This window comes from Gekko japonicus, unplaced genomic scaffold, assembly GCF_001447785.1.
Source record: "Gekko japonicus isolate JY-2015 unplaced genomic scaffold, Gekko_japonicus_V1.1 scaffold159, whole genome shotgun sequence".
Taxonomy (NCBI): Eukaryota; Metazoa; Chordata; class Lepidosauria; order Squamata; family Gekkonidae; genus Gekko; species Gekko japonicus.
In genome coordinates this window covers 172,498-197,491 of record NW_015169177.1, presented here as the reverse complement: position 1 = coordinate 197,491, position 24,994 = coordinate 172,498, and the positions used below count along the sequence as shown (strand labels likewise).

The 24,994-nt window shown below is 42.1% G+C and overlaps 1 protein-coding gene across 1 annotated transcript in view; it reads left to right on the top strand.

Annotated features, from left to right (window-relative positions):
- Positions 1–24,994, top strand: part of CFTR (cystic fibrosis transmembrane conductance regulator) — a 131,985-nt gene that overhangs the window by 5,391 nt on the left and 101,600 nt on the right. The window contains exons 2-3 of the mRNA XM_015416016.1: positions 17,511–17,621; positions 18,459–18,567. Coding sequence (XP_015271502.1) covers positions 17,511–17,621; positions 18,459–18,567 — 220 coding nt within the window. The remainder of the gene's footprint in view (positions 1–17,510; positions 17,622–18,458; positions 18,568–24,994) is intronic.

Here is a 24,994-nt window from a genome sequence, read left to right as displayed (position 1 = left end):
TTCTTACTTGGCCAAGGATCTTCTTTAGTAGTTGTGGTACCTGGCTGTTCCAGATGCACTCCCTTGCAGAGGTGAGGGGAGAAGGGGCAGGTTTTGCTGCAGCCTGTGGAAAGGGAGAGCTGGCCAACCTGACAGGGCAGTCCTTGGCATGCAGAGTTTGGGGTAGGGTAGAGGAAGAATATTTAAGGGTCAGAGGATAGAGGTGGTATAGACAAGGAGCAGCTCATGGGCCTTTTGGATTGCCATGACTTCCTAGGAAGGGTAAGTATTGGGGGTTTGCAAAGGATCCCTGGCCCTTCATTAAAGCAGTTTGCCATATGAGCCCAAATAACCCCATCCTCCAGTAACACCACCAGCAAACTCTCTCCTCCAGAGCCCGTGCAGTGCTCCAAGGCTTCTAAGAGGTGCCTTGCCTGCCTCATCCCCTAGTACGACAGCCTTATTCTGCCTCCAGCCCATGCAGGGTGAGTGTGGCGAGCAGCACTTCTATGAAGTATCTCACCTGCCCCTGTCCTCTAGTGGTATGCAGTAAAGCTTTGGTGTGAACCCTGAAATATCAGTTAGGAGAGTGAAGAGGCAATCCTCGGATCAGAGACCTATGGCCTCAGGGCCTTCAGGGAACTAGGACACATCTCCCTTGAGGCATGCTATTATCCTTGATCCATAGATTTCACGGCTAGGGGGAAAGGACATTGCAAACCTCCCTCGAGTAATAAAATACTTGGCAAGGAGGAGCCTGAGCCATACACAGTAGATGGCTCAAGGCTTGGGGCCACGGTGGCCTCATCTGTAAAGTCCGGGATGCACAGTTAGAGGGAGGCCTCAGTCTTCCGCATTCCATCAATAGCTCACACTACAACTAGGTAAAGAAGGGGTGGGCACATTGGCACAGAAGATCTCTTGATCTTTACAGGGAGGTGGATTGAAATTGTCCACTGAGACCATGGCTAGTGACATGGACTGCCTGACAAGGTCTCGAGATAGCAAGAGGAAGGTGGCAGGCTTAACCAGTATGGGAAAATTACAGCTGTTTCTATACAAATGCTCGAAGTGTCCGAGGTAAAATCGGGGAGTTGGAGTGCTTGGTGTTGGAGGGAAAAATAGACATTGTGGGTATTTCAGAAACTTGGTGGGATGAGGAAAATCAGTGGGATACGGTGATTCCCGGTTATATATTATATTGGAAGGATAGGGGGGGAAGGGTTGGAGGTGGGGTAGCTCTGTATGTCAGAGAGGGTATAAAGTCCAGAAAGATTGAGAGGCTAAGAGAATTGGATTCGCTTCTTGAAGTTCTGTGGGTTGAAATAGGGGGGCCAAAAGGAAACTTAACACTGGAAGTTTGTTATCGCCCACCGGATCAAAAGATAGAGGAGGATTATAAAATGATGAATGAATTAAAGATAGCAGCTAGACAAAAACACTGTGTCGTAATAGGTGATTTTAACTACCCACACATTGATTGGGTCAATATGTGTTCTAGTCGAGAGAAAGAGATTGAGTTTCTAGACACTCTAAATGACTGTGCTATGGAGCAGATGGTCACGGAACCTACCAGGGGAGAGGGGATCCTTGATTTGGTCCTAAGTAACACTCAAGACCTGGTGAGAGATGTAAAAGTGATTGCACCGCTTGGGAACAGTGATCATAATGTTGTTGAGTTCAACATTTGTACAAATAGGGAATTGGCCAAAAAGACTCACACAACCACTTTTAACTTTAAAAGGGGTAATTTTTCTGATATGAGGGGACATGTGGGGAGGAAACTGAAGGGAAAAGTAGAAAGGGTCAAAACCATTGGGGAAGCTTGGAAACTGTTTAAAACTACAATTCTAGAAGCTCAAATAAAATATATTCCGCAGGTTAGGAAAGGCACAAACAGGTATAAGAAAAAGCCTACATGGTTAACAAACAAAGTAATGGAAGCTGTAAAAGGTAAAAAGGATTCCTTTAAGCGGTGGAAAGCTAGTCACAGTGAGGCTGATAAAACAGAACACAGGCTATGGCAAATAAAATGCAAGTCTGTGGTCAGGCAGGCAAAAAGGGAATATGAGGAGCATATAGCAAAAAATGTAAAGACCAACAATAAAACTTTCTTCAAATACATTAGAAGCAGGAAACCAGCCAGGGAGGCAGTGGGGCCCTTGGATGACCAAGGGGTAAAAGGAGTACTGAAGGATGATAGGGAAATGGCTGAGAAGCTAAATGCATTTTTTGCCTCCGTCTTCACTGTGGAAGATGAGAGGTGCTTGCCCACTCCAGAGCCGCTGAGTTCGGGAGGGGTGTTGAAAGACCTGAGTCAGATTGAGGTGACGAGAGAGGAGGTCCTAAAACTGATAGACAACTTAAAAACTGATAAATCACCAGGCCCAGATGGCATACATCCGAGAGTTCTGAAAGAACTCAATTGTGAACTTGTGGATCTCCTGACAAAAATATGTAATCTCTCCTTAAAATCAGCCTCCATTCCTGAGGACTGGAAGGTAGCTAATGTCACTCCCATCTTTAAAAAGGGTTCCAGAGGAGATCCGGGAAATTACAGGCCTGTCAGTCTGACGTCGATACCGGGTAAATTGGTGGAAACCATTATTAAGGAAAGAATTAGTAGGCACATAGATGAACAAAACCTATTGAGGCAGACTCAACATGGGTTCTGTAAGGGAAGATCTTGTCTCACTAACCTGTTAATGTTCTTTGAGGGGGTGAACAAACATGTGGACAAGGGGGATCCAATAGATATTGTTTACCTTGACTTCCAGAAAGCTTTTGATAAAGTTCCTCATCAAAGGCTCCTAAGTAAGCTCAAAAATCATGGGATAAAAGGACAAGTCCTTTTATGGATCAAAAACTGGCTAATTAATAGAAAACAGAGAGTGAGTATAAATGGGCAGTTCTCCCAGTGGAGGGGTGTAAGCAGTGGGGTACCACAGGGATCAGTACTTGGTCCACTGCTTTTTAACTTGTTCATTAATGATTTGGAGTTGGGAGTAAGCAGTGAAGTGGCTAAATTTGCGGATGATACGAAGTTGTTCAGGGTGGTGAAAACCAGTGAGGATTGTGAGGCACTCCAAAGGGATCTGTCAAAGATGGGCGAGTGGGCGTCAACATGGCAAATGGGGTTCAATGTGGCCAAGTGCAAGGTGATGCACATTGGAGCCAAAAATCCTAACTATAAATACACGTTGATGGGGTCTGAACTGGCAGAGACTGATCAAGAGAGAGATCTTGGAGTTGTAGTAGATAACTCACTGAAAATGTCGAGTCAGTGTGTGACTGCAATAAAGAAGGCCAATGCTATGCTGGGGATTATTAGGAAGGGTATTGTAAACAGATCAGCCAATATCATAATGCCCCTATCTAAATCAATGGTGCGACCTCATCTGGAATACTGTGTGCAATTCTGGTCACCACATCTTAAAAAGGATATTATAGCTTTGGATTTTTCGAGGACTGGTTCAGTAAGTCATCAATCTGTTTGCCGGTATTCAACATGTTGCTTCACTGTATTTATTCCTAGCCATGCATTGCGACTGAGGGGTGACATGATTGAGGTTTATAAGATTATGCATGGGAAAGAGCAGGTAGAGAAAGAGGTACTTTTCTCCCTTTCTCACAATACAAGAACTCGTGGGCACTCCATGAAATTGCTGAGCGGTCGGGTTATAACGGATTAAAGGAAGTACTTCTTCACCCAAAGAGTGATTAACACTTGGAATTCACTGCCACAGGAAGTGGTGGCGGCTACAAGCATGGACGGCTTCAAAAGGGAATTAGATAAGCATATGGAGCAGAGGTCCATCAGTGGCTATTAGCCACAAGGTATAGATAGGGACTCTGGGGCAAGTGATGCGCTGTCATCTTGGTGCTTGGGAGGGGGGTCAACAGTGGGATGGCTTCTAATGTCCTGGCCCCACTGGTGGACCTCCTGATGGCACTGGTATTTCTGGCCACTGTGTGACACAGTGTTGGACATCTCTTATGTTCTTATCTTTCCCTTGAAGAATTATAGTTAGTTTGTCCATCTCTGCTACCTCCATCAACTTTGTTATTGTTTCCTCTCTTGTTCGGACTCTATCTTGTTTCCAATATCTGGCCATTAATATTCTTGCAGTAGTCATTATATATGTTAATACATATTTATCATTTTGTTTATAATCCTCTGGTATCATATTCAATAAGGCTATTTCAGGGGTTAGAACCACATTTAACTTCATGATATCCAAAATAAGTTTTTGTATCGTTCTCCAATATTTCTCAGCTTTCTCACATCGCCACCACATATGGAAAAATGTCCCTTTTTTTTTTCCTTGTGGGGGGTCGAGGCGAGGCTTCCCAAGGCATCTGAAGTTGGGTTGGCCATCAAGGCCCTTTAGAAACCAGCTCTTGTTCCCTCCCAGCAACAAGCATATCTTCCCCTGCAGAGAGTGGAGAGGGACACAGGCAGGCTTTAAAAAAATAGTAAAAAAAATTATTTTATAAGACAAACGAGATACAAACAAACATACATAAAGACACAAACATACAAAATGGGGTAACAATCTACATCATTATTGTATCTATTTGAGTACCTCATACATTATCTAATTATCATTTTTCAACCTTATACCAAGCTATATTATTTGCAGATCTATAAGTATACAGTTTATATTATCTTCTGTTTTAAGCATTGTCTAAGCATTTTGTTATAATCTTCAGTTATGTATATTTGAGTATACAATTCATGGTTTCTTCTGATTTTGGAGTTCCCGGCCTCCCAGCAAAGCCGATGAGGCCCAGGGGCTGTTTTGCTGCCCCGGAGGAGCCGGGGCAGCAACAGAAGCATAACACACGGTGTCATGATGTGGGCGTGGTGGGCAGAGCCGGCTCAGCTAAACTGCCGGGCTCCGCTCCCGCCCATGTACAGACCCTGGACAGGTGCTGCAGGCCACGGGGCGAGACGACAAGTCACTGTCTGTGGCCAGGAGGACACCCATTGGTTCTCAGCTGGGCCTTAGCAAGTGGGCTGTCATCAAATGGTTGGGAAGGAATGGTATGAGATGGCCTGCACTCCTTCCCCTGTTATTCGAAGAGAGGCGGGGGCCTCCTCCACACGTTTTGGTGGTGCACCTAGAGGGTAATGACCTGGGTTTGATGAAGGGCATGGCCCTTGTGTTACAAGCTACGGTGGACCTTGCGAGGATAAGAGCAAGGTGGCCAGGTGTGTGGATAGTCTGGTCGGCTATTCTGCCCTGCCAGGAGTGGCATAACTTGGGAGACCCCTGCTTCATTTACCGTGCTAGGTGTAAGGCTAACAGGTGAATGAAGAAGGCCTTGGAGGGTGGTCTAGGGCACTTTTTGCTGCACCCCAACATACAGGTCAAGTTTCAGGACCTGTATAGGGCTGACGGGGTGCACTTGTCAGACAAGGGCTATGGATTCTTTTTGCAGGACTTGCGGCAGGGGATTAGATCAGCCTGGGCCTTTTAGTGGGAGCAAAGACCAAAGCAGAGGTTTGGTCTTAGCTGTGGCAGGTTGATGTAGGCAAGAAACTGGAACTGGTGAGCACCTTACAGCATTTTCCCCATTAGGGAACAGGGGGTCATCAGGAACTGCCTTTGGATTTCCAGGTCCAGGCTGGGGAATCGTGATCACCTCCTCTGGGATCCTCTTAGGGTATGCTCCTCCCTGCAAGTTGTCAGGCTTCAGGGGTAGGCGCTCCTAGGTGGTGACCAGTTTGCTGGGCTGCTGGTCACGAGCCAGACCGATGGCTCAAGACAGGAGCTGGGTTATCCACCCAAGGAAAGGACAAGGAGGTTGGTCAGGTGACACCTGCCTTACCTGTTCTGTGCTCACTTAGCTGGTCCCTTGCCGCAATGTTATGTTAAATAGTTAATAAAGTGGCCCTTGCTTACTCCAAACTGTTGTCTGTCTCATTATTCCGACTGGGGGGGGGGGCAAAAGTTTTTTTCACAACACTTTGAAGGGTCTTACTCAGTTAGACAGAAGCAGGCTTAATCTCAGCTTGCTTGGACAGCTGCCCCAGGGACAGCCCTCCCGCGCCACTCCTGGAAAGCAGCAGCAAATGCTGAACAAGCCCAGACCCCCTCACCAGGCAGAGTACAGGGCGGGTTCTCAGACTGGGGTCACTGAGAATTTGGGAGAGGGCATCACCCCACATGCCCCATGCTAGCTACAGCCCTGTTCCAAGGACTCCAGCAGAAGAGTCCATCCCAGTCTTGCTAACCGAGATCTCTTAACAGAGGTTTGGGAACATGTGCTGTGCCACTTAGTTACAACTGAGCTATGCTAGAAAGTGAATGAGAAAGCTAAGCATAGGAAAGTTTATTACATTTAATGGTAATTTAACTTTCAATCTAAAACATTTTAGTGATAGATTATATTCTGTCTGAATTATTTGATAGGCAGAGATAAATGAGAATCTACAAGAGTGTTTGAATATTTTACCTAGAATACAATTCAGTCAAATGAGAACAATATTAAACACCAGCCAATGAAAGTTTCATAGTGGAATCCTAATCAGATTTACACCCTTCCAAGTCCATTGAAGTCAATGTGTTTAGAAGAATGTAATTCTATTTAGGATTGCTCCGCAAGGAGCTCCCACCCCCCTTCCTTAGAGTTTTTTGGTGGTCAAATGAAGTAAAATTCATTCAATGTTTTGTGGTAATAACATGCCTCCCAAACATTTATCTGATTAGGGAGATCTCTTCACATATACATTGTTCATTACTACAGGTCAGGTTCCTTAGTGCTGATGAAAAGTCAGCATTCTTCTAGAAGAAAAGCATATCTTGCAATATATTCAGAGAACATTAATAATTGAAAATTAGCCAATATAAATGTTACATTTTCAAAGGAGGAGAAAGAAATCACAAATGCAGTTCAAGTTTTTCTGTTGAATAATTCTCATTAAGATTAGCTGTTAGGATCCTGTGGTTTCAAGCAGAACATTGATTATTCCTTCATAAAGGGCATAGCTTGAATTATTATAGCTAAAGCTTTTCATTGTCAAATAGTACTCCTGAGACATGAACATGTATTAAGTCAGAGAGAGAAAAAGGAAAAATACTGTCTGCATTTACTTTTACCTTAGCAGTCTACTACCAACTTATTGCACAAAGGGTTTGCCTAAACCCAGTTCTATTTAAACCAGTATTAAAATTAGATTCCATACTCATTATATTAGTCTTGAGAATCTCAAGAAAGCAGGTGGTAAAGTTGCACTGGTAACTAGGATTCAAAGTGACAGCTTTTGCTTGGCTACTCAGAACAAGTCTGGTAGAAAGTATCCCTTTCATATCACCACCTAGCTGGAATGGATTGTAATGCCATCACCCACCACACTGTCACAGAGCATCCTGTCAGTCCAGACCATAGTGTTGCAAGAAGACAAACGGTGTACAACAAGAGGTGCTCACAATGCTAATGGATGACTCTTAATTTTTCACTTTCTAATGGTAAGGGGGTGTGGTGCATTCAAAATATGGTTTGCCATCATGAAATCCTCCCATACGGGAAACAAAAGACTTTTGCAGAAATGCAGGGGTTATCAAGGTGGGAAGGTCAATGACTACAGAATAGCTTCACTTACTACTCTTGAATCAGCATGTGCTTTTCTGTTGGACCATGGCTACTGTCCTAGCTCAAACATATAGACCTTGATATGGTTGCCACTGCAAAACTGCTTTGATGTAGAGTCTTGCCATAGCCAATAATCTCCACAAACAGTGTTTTGTATGAGTTGACCAGATCGTGCTGTAAGTACCCAAGCAAATGCTATACTTCTAGGATTCTGTGGCACCCACAGGAATACGTGCTATTAGATCTTGTCAGCCCACAGGGGAAAACTAATTACAGATGTTATGGCTTCAGCACTGAGCCCCCACCATTGAGCCCCAAACAGAAATTGGTTTTCAGGGACCATCATGTCACACTTTTAATGTTTACTTAAAAGGGAGGTGATATCTCATTTATACAAATGGACAAAAGCATGAACAACTTGTTCAAGGAGGATGACTAAAGAGGCATACCCAGAGGACAGATCAACTTATCTTGGGGGAAGACAGGTGTCTTTTTGTCTGAGGCAGTCTGATATATACCAAGGGAAACCAGCTACACCTCATGTTACTACTTCACTTTAGTGCCATATTGACCTGTGTGGGTAGAAGTGTCTTGCATGTCTGAGCTGCAGATTTTGTAGATGCCAAAACAGAACTCCCAATTCTCTAAACTAAGCCTTAGTACACCTGAAGCTGACCAGGACCTTGCCAAAAAAAGAGGAATGTTTGGTGTTGCAGCGAGTCATAGTATCTTTATGAAGAGTGGCACTGGACCTTGCTAATACCACTAGAGATCTTATGGTCAAACGTTTTGTGACACTGTGGATCTGATTTTAGGTTTGCAGATAATATTGCTTCGTTGTAAAAGGCAGTCACATAGAGATGGATTAGGGCAATAGTCTTGAGTTTTTCTGATCAGAAATGGGCTCATCAGCTGTTTTAAGAGCCATGAGGGCAAAAAGATAGCTACCCCCTCTCTCTGGGCCAGCTGGCATTGCTTATTTGTTTGTTTTAAAAGCCCTGTTTCCATTCCACATCAGGTTTTTTATCAGAAATTGAACCAATGCAGCTGTCTTTGTGCATTGTGGTCCCAATCCAAATTGGAATTATGTGTGCTTGGGAATTCAGTTTCAAGCACTGAACTGCTAGAGCATATCTGATTGACAGGACCCCAAGCGGCCACGTGGGCGACTAATGTGGGCGTTATGCTGCCTTTTGCAGTTAAACTGTGTGCCTGGGTGTTCAGTCACAGATCCTCATTGTCAGATCCCCACATCCAATTCTGGGTTGAATCTTTAGTTGCTTTAAAAAAGTTGGTAGGTCAGGCAGTTTTAAATGAAAAAGTAGCCAGCGAATCTTTCATTTCACTACATGTAGGCTTGGATTCAGTGATGCACAAGGGGAAATGCAAGTGCACTTAGCCAAGTTCTGCTTTTGCAAGATCTTGCACAACATCTAGTGCTTTTCTCCCTATGTTAACAGTGCCAGAGATCTTGCAAGCGTGGATACAGTAAGTTTAACTTAGTACAAGAGGCTACTTCACTTTTTAAAAAATAAATTTTTTAACTTGCACAAGAGCTCTAGCACAAGGGAAAAATTGCACTGGCTCTAACCCATAATTTACACCTAAATTACAGAATTTGCTTTAAAAATCAAAATAAATTGGAATTACTTAGCATTTTTATGAGTTACTAGCATGGGACATTTCCTACAAAGTATTTTCAGCACTTGCTCAGGATTAAGTTCCACAATCGAAATGGGACACAATAACATTCTTGTCATACCTGTTTCTATACTAGGCACATGGTCATCTTAAAGAAGGGGAAGCTAGAATTCTGACTATATTACCAATCTATTTTAGTATTCATTAGTTTAGAACTTCTAACAGCTACCTTTGTTGTTAGGGTGTTTTTTTTTAAGCTCTGCTTATTGATTGGTAAGTAATAATGCAATAAAACAAAGTCAAATCTGTTTCATGCCATAGGTGTTCTCTTTAGGAACTAATGGTATGAGCACCCATGGGCTTTTCTCTTACATTCTCCTCAGGACCTACAGGTCTTTCAGTAGCCCCTTGAAGGATGAGAGATGGGTTACCTCAGCTGAATTCCCTCTGGTAGTTGATGCTCTCTTTGAGAGCTGATAGCATGAGCTCCCATCCCAACCTTGGTGTGAATTTCTGTAGTCTTTCATTCAGGTTACATAGGTCTATGGCCAGTTTAAGGAAAGATTGCTTAAGGGCTATTCAGATTAAATTCTCTCAGCCCATTTTTTGCCTGTTCAGATGATGATGGCTCAAGTTCCCTGGGCTGGGATTTTCTTCTATTATTTCCCCTTCAGGATACACATCTTTCAATAGCATAAGGGAAAGTGTCCAAACTGAATTCTCTCTCACTTGTTTGTGGTATCTTGACTGTTTTCTTCATGGCATGGCCTCTCTGGCCTTCCTCTGAGTGCACACAGTTTTCTCAGTAGCTTTTAGCGCACAGTATCATGAAAAAAAATTGGAAGAATGAATTGTTCTTGCTGAGACAAAAGAACTGCAACTGCAAGAGTGATACGATGAAAACGTACAGAAGGAGCTAAAGCCATAAAACATGTATCAATTTGTGTATGAAAGATGGAAGTTAAGGAAACCTGAACCAAGCAGCTTTGATATGAAATTCTTTCAGACAGTGGTAAAGGGAGGGAGGAAATGTTTTAAGGAAAAAAACATAGCTATAAAACAAAAAAAAAGTTAAGACAATATCCCATCTACGTGAACCTTGTATCATTCTTATGAGGTGTATTTTGTTACCAGGCAATGAAAGGAAGAGGAGGAACCTGTTTTCCTTCTTTTACCTATATAACAGCCTTACTCTCTGCAGAGTGTTCTGAGTATGTGACCATAAAAACATCCCCTGGACATGAGCAATGAAAGATTTCTATGAAAGATTTCTTTTAAATGTCAGGTAGTAGTCTTAGTCATCTGTAATTTAGTGCATTAAAGACAACAAATTTCTCATTCCCTTATCTTTTCTCAGTAGCTGAGAGCCTGAAATTAGGAACTACATTGCTGATATTTATAATTCTTACAGTGAAGGAAGCTAGAGGGTGGTTTTGTTCTGTGCCACTAGAGTGTACTATCCAATATCCTAATCTAACCCATATGTAAGCCAGATTTATGACTGATTTACATCATCATATTACAAACACTCCGGGTGCATCAACGACTCTCCCTATTACATGATTTTATTGTGGCTTATTCATATATTTATATTTACGGTACACTTGCTCTATAACAAAAAAAAATGCCCACCTGATTCATCTGAAGTCCAAACCTCACATGTCAAAATGACATCAAAAGAAGTGCAGCACTGGAACTTGCTTTTAATGCTTGACATTTGTATAGTGCTTTTTCTAGATGCTTGAGGTCTCAATAATCTTCAAAATGTCTTCAATAATCTTCATAAATAGCTTTTAAAGTAGACCAAGGGGGAAAGGTGAGGTTTTAAAAGGACATGCTTCCCCCCACCTTTAAAACTGCTAATAATAACACAGGGAGCCCAGTTCTGATTAGTGAAACTGAGAAGGGGTTGAAGGATTACATTCCTTTTTCTCATGCAGTCCCAATCTAAATTGCAGCTGTGTGCCTGTGTAATTTACCTTTAACAGACTGATGGAGTTCCATTATCTCTATTAGGCCTATTTTGACCCCTATTATCCTTATATTATAGATTATATTATTACTATATACTCAACTCCAACTGAGAAAATTGCATATTGGGCAGAAAAAGGGAAAGGTCACACACATCAGAACCACTATCTTAGGACATCTGTTGAGTAACTATCCTTCACTAATTGCATTGTACAAAGCTGGCTGCCCTTTACTGATGCACATTTGCTAGAACTCTTAGAAGGAAGCAAGAATTCTTACTTAACTATCTGATTATGACTACAGAGTTTACTCAGACCCAGTGCTAGAAGTTTCTCAAGTAAGTTGAATATCAGGTGTGGCATGATCCATTGTTCCCTCTTGATGTTCAGCATTGTAGAATCATATGTCACAGTCTTCTCTCGAGGTCCTGACTGGTTTCATCCTTTCACTTAATGATATATGGAAAAAGAATTTACAGAGAGTATTGTTTTGGATGTGAAAAATTGCCCCTCACCAGCATCTATACATCCCTATATTAATCATGATTGGTTTGGGGGAAACCTGTGTCTCTTTAATCAGATTCAGTCTGGTATAGATATGAGTTGGAGCTAACAACATATTCATAGCTATTCCTGTGCAGATTAGTGAATATGTACTATTGGGATAGGGCAGGAAAGAAGCACTTTAATATAGAGCCTACAGGTTAGATCCATGTATGTATCATTGGCAAACTTCATAAACAACACAATTTTAGACCCAACAGATTTGCAGTGGTTTCAGAAACATCCTTTGGCATTCACATACTAGATGAAGAATGCCTTACTAGGATGAGATAGGAGTCAGATTATTCGTTATGGCTTCATGTTCAAACTAGCAAAATAGTCTGTTACATTCTAGTGACAAACAGAAGTATAGTAAGTAACAATGCATTGGAGATTTGTTGTGCCCAAAATATACATGGTATGAAATAGGCATGGATAGTTTATATCACTTTTAAAATATTAGCCATATGATTTCCAGGGAACAAGGAACAGAATTAACCAGCTACAGATCCTGTATTACAATTTTTAAAGTCAAATGTTTCATCTTCTTGCACAGGTTAAAGAAATAACTGGTGTTCATTTTATGAGTCACAAATTCTGTGGGTATGCAGTAGTTTCTTACCTGAAATACATTGAAGAGTGTTTCCATTTCTGAAGGACATGGGATTAACACTGTTTATGTAAGGATGTGCAGAGTCAACAGGTACCAGACTCTTTATTCTTCCTATGAGCTAAACCGTCATTTTTAAGTGACAGCCCAGAAACTCTAGAAAAAACATTTTGGAATGCTCTAAATGTAAAAGTAAATAAGAATAATTTGTTATATATAACCACTGCATTGTAACAAAAATGTTCCAAAAGACATAGGTATATAAGGTGTCCTGAAAAAAAGTTCATCATATTTATTTATTGAGAATATTTCTGTGCTGCTTGCAGACTCCTGCTTGAGGTAGCTTACTATTAAAAACTACAAGCCATTATAGCACAAGCAATTGGATAGAATCAACATTAAAAACAATCCATAAAGCAGAAGCAGACCTTTAAAAAGTTGATAATATAAAATCCCTAATTAACAGCCTGGATAAAAATATGTATTCTAGCCTGGTGCCAGGTAAACCTCAAGAGAGAGAGTGTTCCAAAGGCAAGCTGCCACCACAGAAAATATCCTGTCTTTAGTCACTTTCTGCCTCACCTCTCAAGGTGGGTGTACAGAGAGCAGGGTAGGCAGATCTCAGCTGCTGGGCTAGATAGTATGGGAGAAGATGGTTCATCAGGTAACATGTAAATACTAGAGATAGGGTTGCCAAGTCCATCTTCCACCCCCAGCGGGGGACTTTGGGGGCGTTCCTGGAAGGGGTGGGGCATCCCCAATGTGATGACATCATGTTGGGGATGTCTGCCCCCCCCCCGCCGTGCGCCGGATCTCCAGAAACAGCATTTCTCTACACTTAAAGTAGCCGGCAGCCGGCGTTTCCCCCTTAAAAAAAGCTGCGTTTCCCTTTTAAGAACGAAGCTGGCTTTTCCCTGCAAGCTTGCGGAGTTCGCGCTTGGGATGAAACACGGGTCGCACACCCTTAAAGGGAGAGAGATGGGTGGCTGTGGTGTTGGGGGTGGGGTTCCCCCACCGGCCATCTGGCCGGCGGCGTGTAAAACCCCCCCCAAAATGGGGAACCCCTGGCAAACCGGGGGGTTTGGCAACCCTAACTAGAGACCAAATAGTTCCTTTTTCATTACCTCTATGGATCCTTCTGGTACTTATTCAGTACATATTCTACATGTGTTCTAAACATGTCATAATTTTTTTATTGTTTGAAAAGCCTGAATTCCACAACATTTTGAATCGAGAGTGCAGAGCTATGGCCTTCCAAATACATTTAAATCAATGGGTTTCAAAGGGTATAACTGTGTTCAGGACTAAGTAGAATTGAAGTGGCTGATTTATTTACTTCATTTATACCCTGCATTTATCCCCAATGTTGACTATGGTTGCCAGGTATGGGTTGGGAAATTCCTGGAGATGTGGGGGTAGAGCCTGGGAGGGTGGGATTTTGGGATGGGAGGGACTTCAGTGGGTATAATGCCATAGAGCCCACCTTCCAGAGCAGCTATTTTCTCCAGGGGAACTGATCTTTGTAACCTGGAGACCAATTGTAATTCTGGGAGATCTTCAGCAACCACCCGGAGACTGGCAACTTCAATGAGGACCCAAAGCAGGTCCTATCATTGTCCACACATCCGTCTTATCCTGCCGACAACCCTATGATGTAAGTTAGGCCGAGAGTATGTGACTGACCCAAGGTTACCCAGCAAGCTTCCATTGCAGAGTAGAGATTCCAGCCCGGGTTTTCCATATCCTAATATGACACTGTAACCATGCTGGCCCTCACTAAGTAGACTAAGAATCCTGTCTCACAATCAGCTGTTTTTTTCTGGAAAGCCCACTAGCAGTAAATGAACTGTCTTTTTGTGCTTTTGTTCCTCAGTAACTCGCTTCATTTAACCATGATGGCAAATAATTCTTCTTGTGTCTATCTCCATTAATTTGTTTCGTCACCTTTTAAAGCCATCCGAAATGGTGGCTGTCCCATATCACGTGACAGTCAACTCAAATGGCAGTGAATTCCACCGTAACTATTTGTTGTATGAAGAAATATTTCATTTTGTGTGTCCTGAGTCAACATAATAGGATGACACTGAATTCTAATGTTAAGGAAGAATAGAGATGTAAGATTTCTGGAAGCCATGGAAAATGGTGTTTATATTTTAAATTCCATCAGTATGCCAAATAGTACAATTTTACATGATGTTAAAGTTATAAATGATGCATTTTATGTTGTTAAATGAAAAAAAAGAAGTCCAGGTTTGATGGGAAAGTGTGGCATGTATTTCAGTCCTTCCTAATATTACCATTTTTCTTCTCCCCTTTCCCCTGTTTTCCTCCCATGGTTTCAAAATTTTTAGAACTGTATTGGGAATTATGAAACAGTGGTACAAGACAGTTTTTCATTTGTACTATGACAGATCAGGTTGCAATTAAGAATCTATTACACGCACACACACAAATTCATTTTAAATCCTACACCTTTTCTGTTTTACAGATCATTTTAAGATTCAGTGGGACTAGTGCCATGTCCTCACTGTTCCTAAACTGATGGTACTCTTTAAATGGTCATTCTACATTAATCCCTTACGAAGACAATCCCTGCCCCTAGGGACTCAGGCAGAAATGTTATTAAAGACAATGAGATTTATCTAGTTGTCCTAAAAGTATACCTACTTTATTTTATGAATGGAAATCAGAATTAAGGCAGTCAATAGAATATTAGACAATGTTCCCTTTTATTATCTGCGTTAAGGTAGAAGATGATAAGATGGTTTCAGATTTAGTTTTGAGAAATCACAGTGCAATTTTGTTTCCTCTCCAAATCCAGTCCAATTTTCTAGGGAAAAAAATACAATATGTGGAACTGAGAGAGAAGGTGTGTCTATCCTCTTTGGATAGTTAAGCTTCTTATTGTAACTGTTTTAATTACTGCGATATTCGAGATTACTGTTCTAAATTTTTATCATTCTATCCTATTATCATTATTATATACAGTGCTACAAACTGCTGTACCCTGTTTTCCTTTGTTGACGTATGGATGGATTTGTACTGCTATTCCTTTCATAGAGTTATTGTATGCCAATAAAGGTAATTGGAATTGGAAATATGTGGAATTAAAAACTTAGCACAGTTCTCTTCTAGTCTTTTATACAACATCACAGAGTGTGTTATTGTACTGTGTGCCTTTAATGTAACTGTTCTTTCATTTAGGCCTGACACTAGAGAACCGGGCTACTTAGCTATGCCAACCCATGTGTGCTATGGTCTTATGTTTGTTGAATAGCATCCTTTTATTCTATGCCACATACTAAATTACCTTTGAAATGAAGAGAACTTTCCAAAGCAATTTACGTCAAATAGTCCATTATTGAGTGGGGCATGCCCAAGACCTTTTGGTGCACTTAGAGTAGCTGAGCCCTAATAAGTTTTTATGAAATAAACTGCAGTTTCTCAGAAATCTGTTGTTAATGGAACTTTTTAGTGAAGTATTGTATATATACATTACTTTAAAAGTTTCTAATGTTGAAAAGGTGAAATGTTTTAATGTTTGATGTTCACTGCCTTGGAGACCCTATTTGAGTGGAAAGGTGACATTAAAATATTTTAAATAAACAAATAAATAAACTTCCACTGGTATCATTTATATATTTTTACACGCTACATCACATATGAAAAGTAAGACTTGCAAAATAGTTATCCTTGTTATAAGCATCTTTTATGATAAATAAAATGTAGATTCATTGTTCTTTTAGTCATGTTGGGGGAAAGTGCTGTCTAGTCATAGCTGACTAATGATGACCTCATAGGATTTTCAGGGCAAGAGACATACATACAGAGATGTTTTCCATTGGCTGCCTCTGTGACAATTTTTGGTATTTTTTGGCGGTCTGCCACCCAAATACTAGCCAAGGTTGCCCCTGCTTAGTTTCTGAGAGGTGACAAGATCGGGCTAGTCTGGGCCATTCAGGTCAGGGTTCTTTTAGTCATTCAAGCCCATATTATATAATTTGTAGCTTCAAGAATCACATTAGATATGCCCAAGATATTGGGAGATTTGGTTTTTAAAACTCCCATGGCATATTACAAACTACTTCTGAAACTACTCCTATGTGGCTGTTATTCTTCTTGGATGACCTGCTTCTTGGATGACCGTCTCTTCACTATACCTTCCATTAGATCACTTTATTCTGTTGCATTCAGGGCTATTTTTGGGCAGGATTGCACAGGAACGGAGTTCGGGCTGGCTTCAGAGTTGGCTACGCCCACTACAGCCAAAACCTCTGCATGCATGGCTACAGAGGGAAGGCATGGAGAGTGACACCTCCCCCGGGGCCCTGGAAGGATCGGGGAGGCATTTAAATGTTTCCCTGTGCCTTCCTCGGCCTGTCCGAGGGCCGGCTTACCCGGGCACCCTGCAGTCGCACCCTTACCTTCAAGGGGGGGCTTTCCCGGGCTCCCCACACCCACGGGGTGCCCGGGCAAGCCAAGGGAAGACAGTTTAAAACTACCTTCCCTTCCCTTCCCTTCAAGGGGCGGCTTGCCCGGGCTCCCCGCAGCTGCAGAGCACCCGGGCAAGCCAAGGGAAGACATGAGGTATGGTCTAATATGCTAATGAGCTGTCATGTCAGGCGGGTGGCCTAATATGCTATTTTTCCTGCTGTTGTGTGTGGCCTATTATGTTAATGAGTTCCTGCTGGGCTTTTTCTACAAAAAACGCCCTGGTTGCAGACATAACTAATTGCTTGCTGCTGCAAGGAGTGCAGAGGGGACTTACATTCATGTCTTTTTAGAGTGTGTGCAATGTGTTCTGTTTCAGTGAGTCTTTGGGGCAGGCTAATGAAGTTGTTGGTGAAAGTTTTGTTGTGAAGTTGTCTTAATATGTGACTTTGGTGCTTTCATTATGTGGTAATTTACTATATAGATATTAAAAATTGCAATTTCTTGTTGTTTATGTAACATGGTATGCATAATTTAAATAAATTAACCTTTTCATTTTTAAAAGTGGTTTGCTTCTGGCAAGAGCTGCCTACTATTCAGAAGACCCAAGGTCTTCTTGTGCACATAGAAACTGTCACATGGCTCTTAAGGAGATTTTTGGATTTTTCATTCTTTATGTACTTCTGCCCAAATTTATTTCAACATTAATTTGAAAAAAAATCATTATTATTTATTAGGTGGACAAAGCCTATTTTGAGAAAGGGTTATAGACAACGCCTGGAATTGTCAGACATTTATCAGATCCCTGCCGCAGATTCTGCAGATAATCTTTCAGAAAAATTAGAAAGGTATGTATTAGCATTATGCCATATTTTATAAGACAAAGACAGAATTTCAGTTTAATGGGTAAAAGAAATAGTTTAATACAAGATGGATGGTAATCCTTGTTCTTCATCTGTGGATATTAGTTTTTTAAAGAAACTTGCAGCCAAATCCACTCCACTGTTACTCTGAAGTAAGCATCTCTTTCTTCGATGGGTTACTCCCAAGTCATTTTGCATAGGATTGATTTCAGCTCAGAGCCATTTATATCATATACTATTTAATTATATCAAGTTAATGCAAGGGAAGTGTACTTTATAATACAAATATTAAAAGAACAATTTGATTAAAGATTTTTATGTGTGTATGTTAAATCTGGGTTGACATTTCCCTGGGTTCTTAAATCATACCATCAAAAAGTGTGTTCAACAGTAGCTGACATGGTGTATTCAGTACATTGAAAAAGTCACAAAATAGAATTGTTTAGAATAGCTTATCTTTGTTTTATTCTTGCTGAGGACTGGAGGCGCTCCAAAACCTTTATTTGCCTATTATTTGTGCATTGGTCTTAAGAAGTACAGCAGGTTTCTTTAAAACATACAGTGTGACCTTTTAAATGAATTAACTCCCTGCAGAGTGATATACGACTAGGTATTTAAATCTGCCAAATATGCAGCTGAACTACACTTGAACTTTTATTGAGCTATCAAGTCATTGAGAATCAGATATTTGGGGTCTTTGCAAAGCCTTTATTCCATTAGTCACCTTAGCTAGATCTCCTTGGATATCTTTGAGTGAACTGAACTATGCCAAAGCTCCAGAGCTTTGTATTTGGTCACACTGGTCTTTTTTTCTCTCCCTAGGGAATGGGACAGAGAGTTGGCGTCAAAGAAAAGACCCAGACTCATCAGTGCTCTTAAAAGATGTTTCTTCTGGAGATTTACGTTCTATGGAATACTACTATATTTAGGGGTAAGATTTGTTCTAATTTCCAGTGAACGTATTGCTATGTTATATCATATACCTCTACTAAACTTCAAGGAAGCAAAATAATTTTAAAAATCAGATCATACTGCGTTTTAATGATATTTTGACTCCTTATGCAGGGCAGGAGGGCAAGACTATCTCACCACTTCACCAATCATGTATACATCCTGCCTCCAAGTCTACCAGATATCTGTATATGGGAGGAACACTTGAATAGGGATTAGACACCTAAAATGATACTCATGTAAACCCAGACTGCATAGTTGACATCTTGCCCAAAATCCAGGAGTGGACTGCTTATGCACATTTAATTTCGAGAATGCATATCTGTGACAGACAGGAGGCTGCCCTCTCCCTGAAGGGAGAAACAGTCATTCAGCTGACCCTATGGGAATTCTGCTCCAGCATCTAAAACTTTCAGAGTGGTGATGTAATGTTGGAGAGAAACACAGGGGGAGTTTAGATCTGTCTTGCCATCAGGGAGAATGCAGTGATAATTTGGGTCTGCCTGAGTAAAAGAGCAGACAGTTTGAACAGTAGCTGTGCCTGGTAAAGTGGCAGAAACTGTGCCTGTTTGTACATGAAAGCATTAAAGAAAAAATCAGATCACACTCGAAAGCTATAACTGGCTTAAATTTCTGTGTCTCAGCCAGGTTTCTCCTCTGACTATCTGGAGACCTGTGCTGCCAATCTGTTCTTTTAACCTGTAAATAAATCAGTCTTCTTCATTATTTATATGTGACTCTCGGCACAGTGATCTCTGTGTTCTACTTGCTCACCAGAAAACTCACCTCATGGCAGTGAACTTGCTACCTTAAAAACATCTGATTTCTGAAAGGAAGGTTCATCATCTTAAAACAGACTTCGCTCCCCAAAAACATAGGAGGCTGTGTGGGTCCCCTCAATTGGTAGATAGGGCCTGTCAGAACATCCTATTAAAATGTTATATTGGATTGTGGACATCGAGAACTCTCAGAACATCAGGACATACTGATGATAAACCAGGCAGCAAGGTGTATTTTTGCTGTCCCACTACTTGTAGGGAGCAGGTTGGCAGAAGTTTAATCCGATTCAGGCTTTTGTTCCTTGATTAAACAGCATAGCTAGATCATCAGCTCTTTGACCTAATACTAATAGAAGACCCTGGACTTCCTTGGTGGAAGACCATTCAAGTACTCACCCAGGCTGATCCTTCCTTAGCTTCCAAGATCTAATGAGACTGGGCTTGCCTGGGCCATCTAGGTCAGCGAGAGAATCTCTTCTCCTAAGTTGATTGTTGTGATTCAGTTTCATCAATTCATTCAGCTTTGTTAGTACATAACATAAATGATCATGGCTCTCTAAACAGTGTTATTTGTCATAACTATAATCAAGCTATGTTTATGTGAACAAAGACAAACAATGCCAGGTAATTCTGTAAAGGAGCACATGCCCTTCTATTGTTATACACTTTTTATTTACAGTCCACTTGGTCAAAAGCCTCTGTCTGATGTTAGCAGCTGCTGGTTATGATGGATAGTACAGTCATCTTAGCCCTGTAAACAGGACATATTAGTGTATAGAGCCAACATGCATGGAGTGGGTTATCACTCATCATTCCCAGTCATGGGAACAGATCCTACATGCACACAGTTCGTAGGGGCTTGGTGAACATTCATTGGGAAGAGTGTGGCTGGTATGCTCAGATGTGGGTGAGGACAGTACTAGTGTTTTCTCTCCATCTCCTTCTCTATACACATTGACCCTGTACACCAATGTTTCCTCTAAGCTGTGGAGGCTTGTGAGCAAAAATTCTACTTTTTAAGCTGCTGGCCTTAAAGCTGTGAGCAAGTGATCTGGCTGCTGGATCAATGAGTTTGCTCCGGAGCCCTCCTTCCAGAGCCGAGACAACAATGTGTGAGCTGGAGGCTAAAAAAACGGTGAGCCAACTCACACTAACTCAGCTTAGAGGGAACACTGCTCTACACCAGTACATCACCTGTACAGGGCTCTGGACACCCCTGTTCCAGTGCTATTTAAGTGGCGCTGCCACTAGCCTGATTGTCCATTTACCCTATGGTAGTGCAATCCTTCTGTCTTATCAATATCTTTTTGAAAGCAATATTAATTTCACTTCATTTTTTTCTTTTAGAGTTGGTAAATGAAGTGTGGTTGTTTCATGTGTATTCCTATAAATGCTATACATCACTTTGCTACAATAATCTGAAAACATATTTTGTATCTCCATGTGGTATACACAACAAACAGCAGCAAAAACCATTTGCTGTGCCAGCATAAATTGTAAAGATCACAAGAGTCTCAAGATGTGTGAAGAGGAGTCTTAAGACATGTTGTCCTTTACCTTGAATTTAACCAAAAAATGAAAAGCAGCTTTCGTTAAGGTTTTGCTTTGCTGCATGATCCTAGAAATGGTTGGACTCAACATGCCTCCTCAATTCTCTTTTTAATTATTCTTCTATAAATATTACTCCCTGTATACTAAAAACATGGTTATGTTGATTAAACATGAGCCTGCTGTGTTTGTATCATTACAAAATTATATGTTATCATGTAAAAGATGTGAGTACTTAAAACAGGAACTATATAATTCCGCGCGTGAAGGTTTAGACTATTTGTGAAAATGGCATATGAATAGTAAATCCATCAATTGGTCTATTAGGAAGTGATTACACAAAATAATGAAAGAGCTTTTGGTATTGCTGTCCTGAGGTCATTTAAAGGAGAGAATACAAAGAACTGTCATGACCTAATATGTTTCAGGTCCAAGTTAAATGTGATGCTGAAGACCCAACTTTTTGAATCAGCCAATTTTGTGTGCGTGTGTGTGCGTGTGTGACTGCAAGACGCACAACATTTAATAGGAGCAGTAAAGCTGGGGCTGATTTCGCACAAAGAGGTGTGCTGCCATCGCACCTCCCTTTGCCCCATTTCCATTAGTCAATTTCCCACTTGAAGCCGCGCGGCCGCATGTTGACCCGTGGCTTCACCCGATTTTCTCCGCGGGGAAAATCGGATGAAGCCACGGGTCAAAATGCAGCTGCGCAGCTTCGAGTGGGAAATTGACCAATGGAAACAAGGCAAAGGGAGGTGTGATGGCGGCGCAGCTCCTTGTGCAAAATCAGCTTGGATGTTTAACCCTTTCTCTCTTTACAGATCAGAGTGCATGTTCTGTGTAACTGTCAGTTGTGGGTTCTCTTTAGCTCCCACATGCATGTTGCCTATGGGCTTCCCCAGTGAACCACATTGTGTGGGTAGCGGCTTAGTAGGACTTGTGAGTCCAAGGTTCTAAGCTGCCATGAAACTCATTGGATGACCTTGGGGCCAGTCATTCTCTGCTTAGCCCAACCTACCACACAGGACTTGTGTGTGGATAAAATGGAGAAGGAACTCCTAGGAAGAAGGGCAGGATAAAAATATGATGGACAGATACAAGCTGCTGTAGCTTTGTAGAGGGAAAAATGAGCTAATAGCTGCTTTTTGGGGGGGGGAATTATGCAGTCAGGAAAACAGTGTTGGGGGGCAGGTTAAATGCCAGAGTTTACCACTCTGATTAAATTAGGAGTTTCCCACACCTTTGTTAAAGTGAACAAAAACATCAATTGATGTAATCATGGAGATCCTGAATCACATTTGGTTTGTTCTCTAAATGAAGCTCTGTAATTCTTTCTCATCATGGGGTTGGTCAAATAGATTGCCAAGTAAGACAAAGCCTTGGACTCAGCCAACTTTTCCAATGGAAAAAAAGTGAGAAGACCGTCCACTTTGATCACAGAAAAAAAGCTATGCTGGGAATCTTGGGACCTGCATGCAGAAAAGGCATGTGTAAGGAGCCTGGAGTAAGGAATGGGACTGTGAGACTGTTTGGATCCATCCTAAAAGTTTTTCCTTGCTTCTCTACCATGCAGAGTTTTCTGCAGTTTAGTTCTTTCCAATAGCCCATTTCCAGTGAGCTTTAAAGCATACTATGAGTCTCTTTTCCCAAACATACTTTGGACCATCCTAAGTTGAAAATAGGAACAATTATTTACTGGCAACTTGTTCAACATATCTGATCCTCACAGGCCACAGACTCCCTGGGGCTCTCTTGACCTTGTACCAGCCTGCATAGTAGAGCTTGAATGAGGATAACACTGAGGGTGTGGTCACACGGCAAGCTTACTGCAATTTGTTCCCGCTGTAGATTTGATCGGGGATATTTTTTAGCGGGTTCAGATGATCACACATCCCTTGCCCAACCACTTGCATTGCGCAATGAGGCTCCAGGCACAGCTGCACTGCCTAAGTGGTGGTGCAGCACAATTTTTTAAAAAAAAATTCTTTGTGCATGCACATATGAACTACCGGTGTGTAACCGAGCACTGTTTTATGTGCGCTTGAGCATTCAAGCCTTTAATATATTCAGCACAGGATTGGTCATGCACACAATGGTGAAAGCCGGGGGGGGGGCTACTGCAAGAAGGATGTACAGACAGGGGTCGTTTCGTAGAAAAAGAGCTAGGGGAACTCATTAGCATAACTCATTAGCATATGCCACATCCCCTGACATCACCGGAAGTGTGTCATAAGGCCACACCCCCCGCCCCCAACGGTCCCGGCCGCTGCCGGCCTTGCAGCTCCACTGCTGAGCCCCATGAGGGGCCCGGTGGTGGACCTGCAAGGCTGGCAGGAGTGCAAGGAAGCCCCACGAAGGCCCTCCCTGGCCCCAGGCAGGCAGGGGTGGAGAGAGGCAGGGAGGAAGCAACTTACCCTCCCTCTTCTCCTGCCTCCTCCTGGCTGAATGAGGGCCAGAAGCGGGGCGGCCGGAAGCAGGGGGCGGGGCTTTGTCATGTGCCCCGCCCCCCGTACCTCACCCGGGGGAACTGCGATCCCCCACGATCCCCCCCGAAATGACCTCTGTGTACAGATGACCTAATCGCATTCAAAGAGAGAGATGGCTGTCCAGATAGGAGAAATTGTGGATTCACAGTGCAAGTAGTAGGAAAGTACTTGATTTTCCCAGTGTTGGAAAACATGCTAGAAAACCAGGAGGATTGTGGGGGTGAGTCTGCTTCAATACAGGAGACAGAATCGGCTGTCTGATCAGCCCTTTTAAAAGTGATAGGGAATAGTTGTGAAACTTGATCAAAATGACCATGTGACCATGACCTAACTTTCATTGTAGCTTTTTTTAGAGCAACTAGTGCACTTCCTGTTAAGCACAAAGGTAATCAATCAGAATGCACTGCCACAGGAAGTGGTGGCAGCTACAAGTATGGAGGGCTTCAGGGAATTGGATAAATATATGGAGCAGATGTCCATCAGTGGCTATTAACCACAAGGTATAGATAGAAACTCTCAGTCTGGGGAAAGTGATGCTCTGTCTTCTTGGTGCTTGAGGGGGCAACAGTGGGAGGGCTACTAGTGTCCTGGCCCCACTGTTGGACCTCCTGATGGCACCTGGTATTTTTGGCCACTGTGTGACAGAGTGTTGGACTGGATGGGCCATTGGCCTGATCCAACATTGTCTTCTATGTTCTTATGCCTGGAGATGCTCTTGTATTTTTATAAAATTAAATGTAATCATGTAGAATATTTTGAGAGGTTCAAACAACTGGGTTTTAAAAAATGTGGTTCATTATCAGAAAATTAGGACCAAACCAATCCATTATTAGGTTCTCTCCAGTGTTCCCTCTAAGCTAAGTTAGTGTGAGCTAGCTCACAGTTTTTTAGCCTCCAGCTCACAGATTTTTGTCTTACCTCAGTAAGGATGGCTCCAGAGGAAACTAACTTATGCAGTAGCCAAATGGCTTGCTCACAACTTTAATGCCAGTAGCTCACATAGTAGAATCTTTCCTCACAAGACTCCAAAGCTTAGAGGGAGCATTGGTTCTCTCCCTCTCTCTCTCTCTCTCTTTTTTTAAAAGACCCAGTTAATTAGTAGACCCACATGAATGCTTTGAATATCCGGGAATGATGCATGGTGAAGGTAGTGTTTAACCCTTTCCTCCCATGCCTCTTGTGTGATTTAAATAGCTCCTGTGGAGAGAAAAATGTTCATGGAGGGTGCCTTCCCCAAACATGTAACAGACTTGTGGCTGGTTCAGTTTGGCTTTTCAAGGCCAGCCATTTAAACCTAATAGCTGACCAGTAGATCCACTGAGCTGTTAGGTTTAAATGACTGGGAGCCATTAAACCTCTCATTTTTGCTCCCCCCTTCGAAGTAGGGGGAAGCAAAACCAATGGGTTAAATGGCTGCCAGCCAGCCATTTAAACCTAACAGCTGACCCACGGACCCACTGAGCTGTTTGGTTTAAATGGCTGTGAGCCATTAAACCTTTCATTTTTGCTCTCCCCTTCAAAGGGGGGAAGCGAAACCAATGGGTTAAGTGGCTGTGAGCTATTAAACCTCTTGGTTTTGCTTCCCCCTTTGAAG